Raw genomic sequence first — 13,375 nt, forward strand, 5'->3', positions numbered from 1 at the left:
AGTTGCCACCAACAGAGATGACAACTGTGGACAGAACACGTGCAGGATGGAAGAGTGGGAAGTCAGTTTGGGATGTGTTGAGTTTGAGGTGTCCACTAGGTATCTATGTAAAGATGCTCAATAGTATAGAAGTCTAGAGTTCAGCAAGGAGGTCTGGCTGAAAGTACAAATTCAAAGGTCATCAGTTATATAGATTGTATTTAAAACCATGATTACAGGGGCGCCTGGGTGGCTTAATTGGTTGAGTGTCTGACTCTTGCTTTCAGCTCAGGTCATGATCTCACGGTTCGTGAGTTTGAGCCCTACGTTCTGCTCTGTGCTGACAGTGTGGGGCCTGCTTGGAATTCTCTCTCCCTCTCTCTCACTCAGCCCCTCCCCCACTCGTGCTCTCTTTGTCTCTCTGTCAAAAATAAAATAAACTTAAAATGGTATATTTCCAGGGTTGTGCATCCATCACCACAATCAATTTTAGAACATTTTAGAACATTTTGTCGCTCTAGAAAGAAACGTTGTGTCCATTGCCCTCTCTACCCACTCCCTGGCAACCAGTACTCTTAACCTTGTCTTCTGTGGATTTGCCTTTTCTGAACCTTTCATAAAAACGGAATCATACAGCGTGTGTTATTTTGTGATTTCTTCTTTCATTTAACATAATGTTTTCAATGTATATCCATGTTTTAGCATTATCAGTACTTCATTTGTTTTTATTGTTGAATAATATTCCACATTTTGTTCATTCATCAGTCAACAGATATTTGGGTTGTAACCACTTTTTAGCTATTGCGAATAATGCCGCCATGAACATTTGTGTAAAGCTTTTCGTATGGATATATGTTTTCAGTTTTCTTGGGATACACCTAGGAGTGAAATTGCTAGTCATAGGGTAGGTAAATCTATATCTAACATTCTGAGGGACTGTTAAACTGTTTCGAAAGTGGCTGCATCACTTTGTGTATGAGGGTTCTACCACCAATGTATAGGGATTCCAAGTTCTCCATTTCCTTCCCAAAACTTGTTATGGTCTGTCTTTTTTTATTTTAGCTATTCTAGTGAGTGTGAAGTGGTATTTCAATGTGGTTTTGATTTATCTTTTCCTAATGACTAATGATGTTGACCTTCTTTTCATATGCTTATTGGCTGTTTATCTTCTTTGAAGAAATATCTTTTCAAATCCTTCTCATTTTTTACTTGGATTTATTTGTCTTTTATTGTTGAGTTATAAAGCATTTTCTTATATATTCAGGATACAGTTCTCTTATCAGATGTATGATTTGCAAATATCTTCCCCATTTTGTGAATCATCTTTCACTTTCTTGATGGTGTCCATTGAAACACAAAAGTTATTAATTTTGATGAAGTCCAGTTTGTTGATTTTTTTTCTTTTGTTGCTTATGCTTTTGGTGTCGTATCTAACAAGCCACTGCTTACCCCAAGGCCATGGAGATTTACTCCTATGTTTTTTTTCTGAACATTTTATAGTTTCAGCTGTTAACATTTAGGTCTGTGATCCTAAATTTTGAGTTGATTTTTATAGATGATGAGAGGTTAGGGTCCAATATCATTCTTGTGCATGTAAACATTGCATGTAGATATTCACTTATCCCACCACCATTTGTTGAAAGACTATTCTTTGCCCCCAGTGAATTGTCTCAGCACCCTTGGTGAAAATCAGTGGGCTGTAGATGTGTGGATTTAATTCTGGGCTCTCGATTCCATTGGTCTATATATTCTATCCTTATACCAGTACTGCACTGTTCGATTACTGTAGTATTACATTGACGGATTTTTGGATGTTAAACCAAGCTTGCATTTCTGGAACAAATCCCACTTGATCATGTTGTGTAATTCTTTATCTATGTTGCTGGATTTGGTTCATTAGTATTTTGTTAGGATTCTTGCATCTATATTTGTTTTTTGTTTTTTTATTTTTTTTTATTTTTTTTTTAATGTTTATTTATTTTTGAGACAGAGAGAGACAGAGCATGAACGGGGGAGGGTCAGAGAGAGAGGGAGACACAGAATCTGAAAGAGGCTCCAGGCTCTGAGCAGTCAGCACAGAGCCTGACGCGGGGCTCGAACTCACGGACCGCGAGATCGTGACCTGAGCCGAAGTCGGACGCTCAACCGACTGAGCCACCCAGGCGCCCCTTGCATCTATATTTGTAAAGGCTATCAGTCTGTGGTCGTCTTTTGTCGTGATGCCTTTGCCCGACTTTGGTACCAAGATAATACTGGCCTCCTAGAATGAGTAGGGAAGCACGCTTTTTTTTATTTTCTGGAAGAGACTATGAAGAATTGGTATTTAGTATTTTTAAATTTGTAAGAATTCTCTAATGAAATCCCGCACACACTTAGGGTTCACTTTTGTCATTGCTGTTTGTTTGTTGACTTTCCTGCATCAGTTCTGTAAAGTCTGTTTACACTGCTGTGTCTAGCCACTGCAGTCTCTGTTGGGTTAGCTTAGTGGTCAGGTAAAAATTGAACAGACATTTCCAAATGCCTTGATCCTGTATTCTTGACCCTTTGTTGAGGGATTTATACAGGGTCTGAAGGTGGGGCAGAGGTGAAAGATTAGGATCTCTTCTGGACATGTGCAGAGCCCTGCACATGCATGTGTCCTTTTAGATGCCCACTAATATGTCAGTCAGATCTTTCCCCAGTACCCCATGGCCATATTACTTCCCAGCTTTTTCCTAGTTTTTAGCTAGCCTCTTGTTTTCCCCTACTGGTATCAGCACCTCAGACAGCTGCAGTATTAAATCATTGCTGCCGATTATTTCTGGAAAATGTCCTACGGGTAGGGTTTTTACCACTGAGTGGGCTCGAAGTGAGGTCAATTAACAACAAGCCCTGCCAGTGAGGTTTTTCCACAGAGCTGTCAGACAGCTCAAGGAGTGACAGTTGAATGCAGATGAGAATTGACTTTTCGAGAAGCTCCTAACCCAGTCTTTCCCTTCCAGTGGCTGCTAGGCTGCTGGTTTTCAGAGCCACCACAGACATGGGCAGGGGTGATGGGAATAGGGTGAGTTTAAATGCCACACAACTCTGTTTTTACTGAGATTCAGATTATTTTTAAGTAGGTACTCTTGCCATTATGGCAAGCCTTTGGTTCCTTTTCCAGAATTCTATAAAAATTGCCTTTGACAATTTGTGCTGGTGTTCTCATTGCTTTTATGGAAGAGCAGATTGTCAGAGGGTATTCCTCTGCCATTCCAGAAGTCCCTCCACCTTATTTTAAACACCAAAAATTGTAAGCAATCCAAACGTCCACCTTCGTAGGATAAATTGTGGTATATTCGTACAATGGAATACTATAGCAATGAAGAGGAGTGAACTATTGCATTCAACAACATGAATGAATTTCATAAACATAATGTTGAGTGAAACACCAAAAATTTTAATTTTATCTTATTCAAGAACAAATGTAGACTTGCTAGCTTTTTATCTATTTTTGTAAACTGAACACGCCCATGAACTTGTACCCAGAATGTTCTTCATGCCCCTTTCCAAATAACCTGTTTTTAAACCTTGATATAATTTGAATTATTTAGTATATACTTTTTTGTGTCTGGCTTCTCTCACTCAACGTTATATTTATGAAATTCATTCATGTTGTTGAATGCAATAGTTCATTCATCCTCATTGCTATAGTATTTCGTTGTATGAATAGACCCACAATTTATCAATCCTATGTAGGTGGACATTTGGATCGCTTACAATCTGGGGTTGTTACAGTGCATTCTGTACATATATTTTTGCAAACATATGTGCATATTGTTGTTAGATATATACCTAGAAATGGAACAACTGGGCCATTTGTTATATGAATGTTAACTGTGGATGCAGTCAGTTTTCAAAGTTGGTACACCAATTTACATTCTCACAGTAGTGAAAAGTATTAAATGTACCCAGTATCCTTGCCATACTTGGTATTATTTGACTTTTTCATTTTAATCATTCTGAGGTGTATGTATGGGGTCACATTATGACTTTAATTTGAACTTAATGCATTTGGTCCATTTTTATGGTGTTATCTGCTTTTTTCTAATTAATTTGTAGAAATCCTTTATATTTTGTATATCAATATATTCTGTGTAGATTTACAAATATCTCCTTCCACTCTGTGACTTGTCTTTTCCTTCTTTTTTTTTTTTTAAGTTTATTTATTTATTTTTGAACGAGAGAGAAAGTAGAAGTGAGGGAGGGGCAGAAAGAGAGAGGGAGAGGGAGAGAATCCCAAGCAGGCCCCACACTGTCAGTGCAGAGCCTGATGCAAGGCTCAAACTCGCAACATGAAAGCATGACCTGAGCCGAAATCAAGAGTCGGACACTTAACCAAATGAGTCACCCAGGCTTCCCATGTCTTTTCCCTCTTTAAATGGTAGTGTTTCAATGGAGTACTATGTGGCAATGAGAAAGAATGAAATATGGCCTTTTGTAGCAATGTGGATGGAACTGGAGAGTGTGATGCTAAGTGAAATAAGCCATACAGAGAAAGACAGATACCATGTTTTCACTCTTATGTGGATCCTGAGAAACTTAACAGAAACCCATGGGGGAGGGGAAGGAAAACAAAAAGAGGTTAGAGTGGGAGAGAGCCAAAGTATAAGAGACTCTTAAAAACTGAGAACAAACTGAGGGTTGATGGGGTGTGGGAGGGAAGGGAGGGTAGGTGATGGGTATTGAAGAAGGCATCTTTTGGGATGAGCACTGGGTGTTGTATGGAAACCAATTTGACAATAAATTTCATTTAAAAAAATAAATGGTAGTGTTTGATAAAGAAAATTTTAGTAAACTTGATGTTGTTTAATTTATCAATATTCTTTGCTATTTACGTTTAGTATTTATCGGATCCCGTTAAGATTTTTTGCTGGCTAAAGGAAATCAAATGCAATCAACTGATTTAATTTTTTCTGCAAAGTTTTAAAAGCACCTACGATTTATGAAGAATATTTTAGTCTACCTTGAAGAACAACAGTGCTTTCCCAAGAGTGTATTTTATGAACGATTGTCCTCTTTCATTCACAAAAGCATCCACAAAACATCAAGCCTTAGGATTTTTTGTTCTTTCCAATCAAACCCAGCAATTCCATTGAGTATATTTTCTCATCCCATTTGTTTCTACTTGACTGTCTTCTATTTTCAGAGATAACAGAGCCTATAAGATGTGAAATTCTCTAACTTTCTGCTCTCCACTCCTATCCCATAAAATAGATCCTCATCTATATTTATTTCCCCTCTTCCTGCTTCAGCAGAAGACATTTCATAGAAAGTGGGTCTATCCCACCTTAAAAAACAAAGTAAAATTTGTATTCTCTAACCCCTACTAGTTATTATTCCCATCTCTCTCCTTCCTTAAAGAAGGAATATCTTACATATGTGATAAAATTGCACGGAACTAAATATACCCACACAATGAGTGAGTATACTACTGGTGAAATCTGAATAGGGTAGATGGATTGTATCCAATTCAATTTCCTGGTTGTGATATTGTAGTTTAGTCATGCAAGATGTTGCCATTGGGGGAAATTGGGTGAAGGTGTATTGGGTTGCACTGTATTATTTTTTTACAGCTGTATGTGAATCTACAATTATCTCAAAATAGAAAGTTAAAACAAAAGTCTTTCTGAAACTTATCCATAAGAGTAACTACCATTTATTGAGTGCTTGCTGTGTGCTAGGTACTGTTCTAAGCACTGTCAGGCGGATACTGTCGCTAACCTCATTTTATACATTGACAGAACAGGCATAGAGTGATGAAGTCACTTACACAGGGTCACCCAGCTCACACGTGGCAGAGCTTAGCATTCAGATCTGGGCAGCTTCGTTGCAAAGGTAGAGCTCTTCACCATTCGGCTACACGTCTTGTGTATCTGCCTTCCTGCCACCTTGTCACACTTCAACCCGCCCCTCCTTAATTTAGCTCCCATCCCAGTCACTCGGCTGAAACTGCTTTGCCTGGACCACCAAGTCTGTTACTAAATGGAATGGATTCTTCTGGGCCCTTACCTTTCTTCCCGCAGCCTTTGGTATTGTTCATGCATTCAGCCAGTATTTACTGAGCACAGGGTGCCAGACTCTGCTTTTCTGCTACAGCTATAGGATGTATGTATCTTCACTTGTTACAACTCGGGGATCAGAATTTTCAGGCCCTGCTGACTTGCTTGTGGGTGGTTGACAAGCCACCTTCTGTGTCCCATGCTTTTATTTTTCTGTAGCTAAAACAGATCAGATTGTTATTTTGTTTGTTTCACAACATTTAAGAGAGCCAAATCCTGAAGTATTTTACCCCTTCTTATATAATTATTAATGATAAATGATTAATGATACAATGATCTGAAAGTTGCCTTTGACTCTTTACCGACCTTTTTCTGTATAAGAATAATTTGGATTAATTATTCTTATGCCCCTTATATGGAAATACCAGGAAGATCACTGTATAATATTAAGTAGGTTTCATTCCGTATGTTCAAATAAAAAAGCCACTCCAAGGAAAATACTTGATTTCATGAAAACACGGTGGAAGCTTTTTGCATATCATCAAAACTGAGCATTGAAGGCCAAGTTGAAGGAAAGGAGTCAGTCGTCTTGTCTCTTTCTACATATGCATGGTTATTTTTCTGTATTTTCATTCCTTTCCCTAATTCAGTAAAGGAGAAAAAAAATTTTCTCCTACTTCTTCATGCCAAGAAAACAACTCTTGTTTTATTAGTTCTAATGGGAATGTGTTTTGCTTGATGATTGGAAGCAACTATAATCCTCCTGCTCCCATGCAGGCTTACTGTTTTTGTCCGTTAGCTGTTTGTTTACAGCAGCAGTTAGAAATTTGTATGGACAGTGCTGTTCTCAATGAAACCCAAATGCCTCTTGGAAGAAAGATGACGGATTCAGCCCAGTGACTTGCAAAACTTTAAAAGCAATTCCTTGTCAAACATGTGAAAAACAACTCTTCCCTCTCCATGACTCGAGGAAAAAAATGAGAAACTATCTTACACCAGATGGTGATTCCTTGCTAGTAAAATGGGCCGGGGCTGACTGGGCCCCAGTGCTTCATGTTCCCTTTGCAAAACCCACAAAGAACACATTTGGGGCCACTTTTCAGAGTTGGCAACAGTCTCTGCTTTTTAAGGAAATCATATGGACACCAAAAAAAGCCACAGTGGATGAAGGGCTCGGAATCCCCAGAGTCCAGAAATGGGATACTTAACCCTTAAATTCTAAGTCATCAATTGGAACCTGGCCTGGACCCAGGAATCATCCCAGCTGTTGCCAGGTTTGGTTACTTGATTAAATTTGGTTAAAACAAATTGAGAAAAGGTTATATTCTCTTGTTGACTACAGCTCTTTTTAAAAAGAAGATGGAAGGAGGAGGAGAGGGAGAATGGAGCACAAAAGAAGGAGGAAGGAGGAGAAAAATGGAAACTAAAAAAACAAAACAAAACACCTTTGGAATGATGAAGTGATTAGCAAATTTCTAATTACTCCAGATCTAAAAGATTCAATCACTGATTTTGAGGCCAGAACCTTCCTCTCCTAATACTATTTACATGTAAGGTATTATAGTTGCTTTCACATATTTATAAGTTATTTAAAGAGGATTTGAGTGTGTGTGTGTGTGTGTGTGTGTGTGTGCGCGCGCGCGCGTGAGTGCGCACGCATGTGTCAATTTCCTTGGCTTTTTAAAGATGGAAAGGATGCGTCGGGACATAATGAAGCCCTTTCACTGACGACGTTGAAGCAGAGTCTGGCCAGCCACTTGCTAGGGATGTCGTGCAGATCTAAACACTAGAATAGTAATTGTATTGGTTAGTTTTGTTTTTTGTTTTTTTTTTTAATTTTTTTTTTCAACTTTTTTTTTTATTTATTTTTGGGACAGAGAGAGACAGAGCATGAACAGGGGAGGGGCAGAGAGAGAGGGAGACACAGAATCGGAAACAGGCTCCAGGCTCCGAGCCATCAGCCCAGAGCCTGACGCCGGGCTCGAACTCACAGACCGCGAGATCGTGACCTGGCTGAAGTCGGACGCTTAACCGACTGCGCCACCCAGGCGCCCCTGTATTGGTTAGTTTTAAAATTTTCTTCTTCATCTCAAATGCTGTGCATTATGAATCAGCCCCCTTTGCCTGTCGTTTTTTAAGTTACCTTGATTTGCACTTTCTGTCACTTGAGGTAACACCTGTTTACTTTTGCCTTATATGCAAGAAAACATTGACCACCTTCCCTAACGTTCTGTTTTATTTCTTTAGGTGTCTGAACACACACAGTTGAGTTGGATCCTTACCTGCCTGGTCAGACTGCCCCGGTTACAGCATTTACACCAGTGGAAGGTAAATGCTGGTGATCTGATTAATAAATAAGGAGTTCAAAGCTATTTTTTTCTCCTGTTTATTTTTGTGTTCGGCTCTGGGAATCCTGCGTTTACTGGCCTCCCTGGTCTGTTACTCACTAGTGGCTAGAACAGCATTTTAACCTCTCTGCCTCAGGGTCCTAAGTGGGAAGTAAGAGAGTTCTTCAAAATTCCAACTTAAAGACAGGATAGGGGAGCCGGGGTGTCTCAGTCGGTTGAGCATCCGACTGCGGCTCAGGTCATGATCTCACGGTTGGTAGGTTCAAATCCCCGCATCGGGCTGTGTGCTGACAGCTCAGAGCCTAGAGCCTGCGTTGGATTCTGTGTCTCCCTCTCTGCCCCCCTCCCTGCTTGTGCTCTGTCTGTCTGTCTCTCTCTCAAAAATAAATAAACACTTAAAAAATTTTTAATAAAAAAAAACAGGATAAAAATGTCCAACTTATTAACTATTTGATTTTATCTGTGTAGGTTGAATCAGAGCGATCTTTGGATAGATTTGGTAATGATTTAGAACATTATAATTAACAGACAGTCACAATTTCTGGATTACTGGGCTCTGAAGTTGCCTCCCATCTCCACTGTAATTAACTGGCAGTCAGGCTCAAAGGTTTCCATTGTGGGGAGAAGAAACAACATATTTTATTTAACATTTATACAGGTTGAGTCCAGGCAACAGTTCAAACCCACAGAAAAATGAAGGCTGTACTTTTTCTAGAAAGCTCAACTGAGAAAGATAAAGTGGATAATTCATAGTACTTCACTCCCATTTATTTTTGCAGTTGGATAACCTGAGGGTAGGTAGCCCCCATGTACGTCAGCCTTGAATTTCAGTTTCAAGCTTCTTTCCGGCATATTTTCAGGGCCATTGGTTTCTTCAAAAGCTGGTCCAGAAACCTCCACGTGAGTCTCAGCAAGAATCAGAGCTTTCAAGTGGCCGCACCTAAATAAGAGGTAGAGTTAATACTGCAGAATCATTACCTGCCAGGAATTAGAAACAAAATTTTTTAATGTTTTCTACCATATCTTGGTTTTAGGCAAGACTTTGCCATTTGATCATAATACTCTAAGTTGAATACTGCAATCCGTTTTATAAGAACTGAATACTAACTTAATGGGAAATGTTCCCACTTTAAAATCGTGTCCGAGGAGCTCCTGATAACACATTACTAGTGAATGCACAAGACGGTTTCCCCTACTACCCAAAACTAGAACATTCCTCTTTCATAAGCCACAGTGGAGTAGAACCAAGAAGCAAGTACTACTTCATAAAGGTGAAAATCCTCTTCCGATTTCTTCCAGTTATCAAAAGCAGGCACTACTGTAAGTCTTTTGCAAAAGCAAAGTGGCATAATGAGAACTTTCAGGTAGCAGGGGAAACCTGTATTCTGGAGAAGCCTTCCCTCCAGTCCGTGATATTTTATTTGTGGGGAAAAACATGGGTTTCAAATGCCAGCCTTATCCTAGAGCGTGTTCCTGCCTTCTCTGGTCATTCCTTCATTAACAAATACCATCAAGTCTCATATCACATTAGGCGCTGGGGTTACAGCAGTCAACAGGAGGGACAGAGCCACTCTCATGAGGCTTGTCATCTATTTGGGCAGAGACAATTACACAAGCCATCAGAAACAGTGAACAGAGATCAGAGGGGAGAGTTCCAGGACTATAGAAGGATCTCCGAGCACCTAGCTTGGTTTTGATTAGGGGGGATAGTAGGGTAGAAAGGTAGAAAGAACACTGAAAGTTCTCAGTGTTGCTTGAGGTCAGAGTTATTTAGAAGATTCTACAGGGGGTAACACAGATGTAAGGCATCTGAGGCACATAATAGACACTCAATAAATATTAATGCTCTCCACATCTCCCCCTTCCTTTGTAATTTCGAGATCCAGTATTCTAATATAGAAAGACCAGGAAGCTAATGCAGTAACAGTTTTTAAAAACTGGGTTCTTTTCCCGTTTGCTCATTTCCAAATTGAGTTTTCATTATCTTTACCCAGTGATCATTGCAAACTGGGCTTTGTAGTGGACATTGTAATCAAGAGATGTACTGAAGGAATTATACATTCAAACTTTCAAGTTTCCTTTGAATGCCTTATAACATTAGATGCTATAAGCCAGAAACTACTTGAAGTAACCTAAAGAGTTAACTTTGTACCTGACTTCTGGAACATTGACATTAAGAGGGTTAAAGAGGAGCTGTTGCTTTTCAAACCCAGACTCAAAGGGTGTATCTGCATGTTGGTTGGGGAAGCCCGAGTGGTGAGCCCATGAACTTGGTCCTCAGAATCATGCAAGTGTATATGTTCAGTTGTTCAGTTCATTCAGAAATAATCAGACCTCAGGGAAGTGATTCATATTAACTAAATGAATAATATCTGTACACCAAAATAACCATGTATCATTTTACAAGAGAGATGCAATGACCAGTAAACTGTACACAATATTCCCTATTAAGTAGTTCTGCCCAGAGAACTGTTACCAAATGTTCTGCCCAAATTACCTGTTATCAATGCTTAGCTGTGGCAAGGGAAATGCTATCACTAGGGCTTATGTTCGGTGGGTACATACTCGTAGCTTGTGGTTGGTATCCATTAATTAAATACTTCTCGTATCTCTTCTGGTGTTACTATCAGCTTCCCCATTAAGGAAATACTTTTCATCTATACAGTCTGTCCTGTACACTGGAATCACTTTATGCCCTCTAGTTTTCAGTACCTACAGATCAAGACAGAGTCACAATTGATTAGATTAAAATTTTCTCTTAGTTTCGTTTTTTAAATGCCACAACTTTTTGTTTTTGGTTTGATTTGGTTTGTTTTTTTTAAAGAATTTTTTTTAATGTTTATTTATTTTTGAGAGAGACAGAGAGAGAGCATGAGAGGCAGAGAGGCAGAGAGAGAAGGAGACACAGAGCCCAAAGCAGGCTCCAGGCTCTGAGCTGTCAGCACAGAGCCCGACGCGGGGCTCAAACTCACAGACCGTGAGATCATGACCTGAGCTGAAGTCGGACGCTTAACCGACTGAGCCACCCAGGCGCCCCTTGGCTTGGTTTTTTAAATGTGATTTTAAGGGGGACCTTACATTTTGGTCAACAGCACAGGGTGAGACTTTCTGGGAGGTTTCCACAGACACGATATGGTGTTTGATGTTAACTTATCAAATTAATTAATTTGCAGGAATCTAATTTCATTATATTTTCTGACCTTACTTGTGAAATACGGAGTTCATCTGATTTGGAAACTTTAGAATTTAGAAACCCCCCTTGTTTTTCATTTTATTTATGTATTTTTTAATGTTTTAATTTACTTTCGAGAGACAGAGAGTGCAAGCAGGGGGGTGGGGCAGAGAAAGAGGGGGACGGAGGATCCAAAGTGGGCTCTGTGTTGACAGCAGCGAGCCTGATGCGGGTCTCGAACCCAGAACCATGAGATCATGACCTGAGCCGAAGCCAGACACTTAACTGACAGAGCCCCCAGGGCTCCCCAAAAACCAGAAACTCTTATATGCTTGTCTTAATTAAATGGATAAGAAATAGTGGCCGTGCAGGACCCGTTAGAGGGGCAGTGGTGAAGTAGATGTCCCTTATTCCTGCGTGAGCCTGCAGCATGAAGACAAGCCAGCCCCATGGCTAGTGTTGCTAAAAGGAACTGAGATATAATGCTAGTCCTGGTAGCTTCAGATTACCTTTTGCGTGCTTTAAAGATTTCTTTATTTAGCAGTATAATTAGGTGCATGTCGGATTTCATTCTCTCCTCTCTCTTCACCGCACAGGCAAAGACTGCCACCCAGAAGCATGGCGGAACCGCAGGCCTGCTCACGTACCCAGTGCTCCAGGCCGCTGACATTCTGCTGTACAAGTAAGGAGCAGAGCTTACCTCTGGTCTCACACGTACTCATGCTGACAGGAGAGTGAACCGATCCCGAAAAGATTTGGTTCGTGGGGCAAGGGGACATAGAAAGGATTGTGTGAATCAGTTCGCATCTATTCCCCAGTAGGAGGTACAAAATGATAGAAGTATGTTTCCATGTGGAACGAGTAACGTTAAGGGCTAACACCTAAGTAGCACTGGCTACGTGTTCAAAACTGTCATAAGTGCTTTATGTGCATTAGCCCACTGAATCTTCACCAAACCTTGTAAAGATAGCACGACTATCATCCCCATTTCACAGATGAGGAAATTAAGTTAGTGATTTGCCCAAAATCATGTAGCTAGCAAAGCTTGGATCCAGGACTTGAGTGTAGAAAGTTTGAGTGCAGAGTTTCTGTGCTCTTTTTTTTTTAAATTTTTTTAATGTTCCTTTATATTTAAAAAAAAAAATTTTTTTTTTTAACATTTATTTATTGTTGAGAGACAGAGTGCAAGCAGGGGAGGGGCAGAAAGAGGGAGACACAGAGTCCTAAGCAAGCTCCAGGCTCTGAGCTGTCAGCACAGACACGGGGCTCAAACTCTTGAACCGTGAGATCATGACCTGAGCTGAAGTTGGACACTCAACCGACTGAGCCACCCAGGCGCCCCGATGTTTCTTTGTATTTTGAGAGATAGAAGGAGAGACAGATTGTGAATGGAGGAGGGGCAGAAAGAGAGGGAGACACAGAATCCAAAGCAGGCTCCAGGCTCCGGGCTCTCAGCATGGAGGTCAAAGCGGGGTTCGAACTCACGAACTGCAAGATCATGACCTGAGCCGAAGTCGAATGCCTAACCCCCTGAGCCACCCAGGCACCCCGAGTTTTTGTGCTCTTAACCACTCTGTAATGTCTACTTCCCTGGTAATAATTAAACTTCAGGGGTTTTAAGTGTTGACTTCTACAATCTAGACTCTCAAGCAAGGCAGTTTAATACAACTTGTCTGCAATTATGGCAGTCAACCCATGCTTTCCAAGACCTTAGCGGCTAGCTGCATGGACTGTTGACAGAGGAACTGAATTTTAAATTGTGTTTCAGTGTAATTAATTTAAGTTTGAATGGCCACCTGTGCAAGTTTTTCAGCATGATGTTGAGTTGCTCTGCTTGTCCTGGACCCACAGTCCAT

The 13,375-nt window shown here is 40.3% G+C and overlaps 1 protein-coding gene across 4 annotated transcripts in view; it reads left to right on the forward strand.

Annotated features, from left to right (window-relative positions):
• The window catches only part of WARS2 (tryptophanyl tRNA synthetase 2, mitochondrial), a 95,588-nt gene that overhangs the window by 67,668 nt on the left and 14,545 nt on the right, over positions 1-13,375 (forward strand). For all 4 annotated transcript variants that reach the window (XM_019458010.2, XM_053890667.1, XM_019458009.2 and 1 more), the window contains 2 exons: positions 8,247-8,327; positions 12,116-12,201. In XM_019458010.2, coding sequence (XP_019313555.2) covers positions 8,247-8,327; positions 12,116-12,201 — 167 coding nt within the window. The remainder of the gene's footprint in view (positions 1-8,246; positions 8,328-12,115; positions 12,202-13,375) is intronic.

Source organism: Panthera pardus, unplaced genomic scaffold, assembly GCF_024362965.1.
Source record: "Panthera pardus isolate Hobbes unplaced genomic scaffold, ASM2436296v1 HiC_scaffold_11, whole genome shotgun sequence".
In the NCBI taxonomy this organism is placed as follows: domain Eukaryota; kingdom Metazoa; phylum Chordata; class Mammalia; order Carnivora; family Felidae; genus Panthera; species Panthera pardus.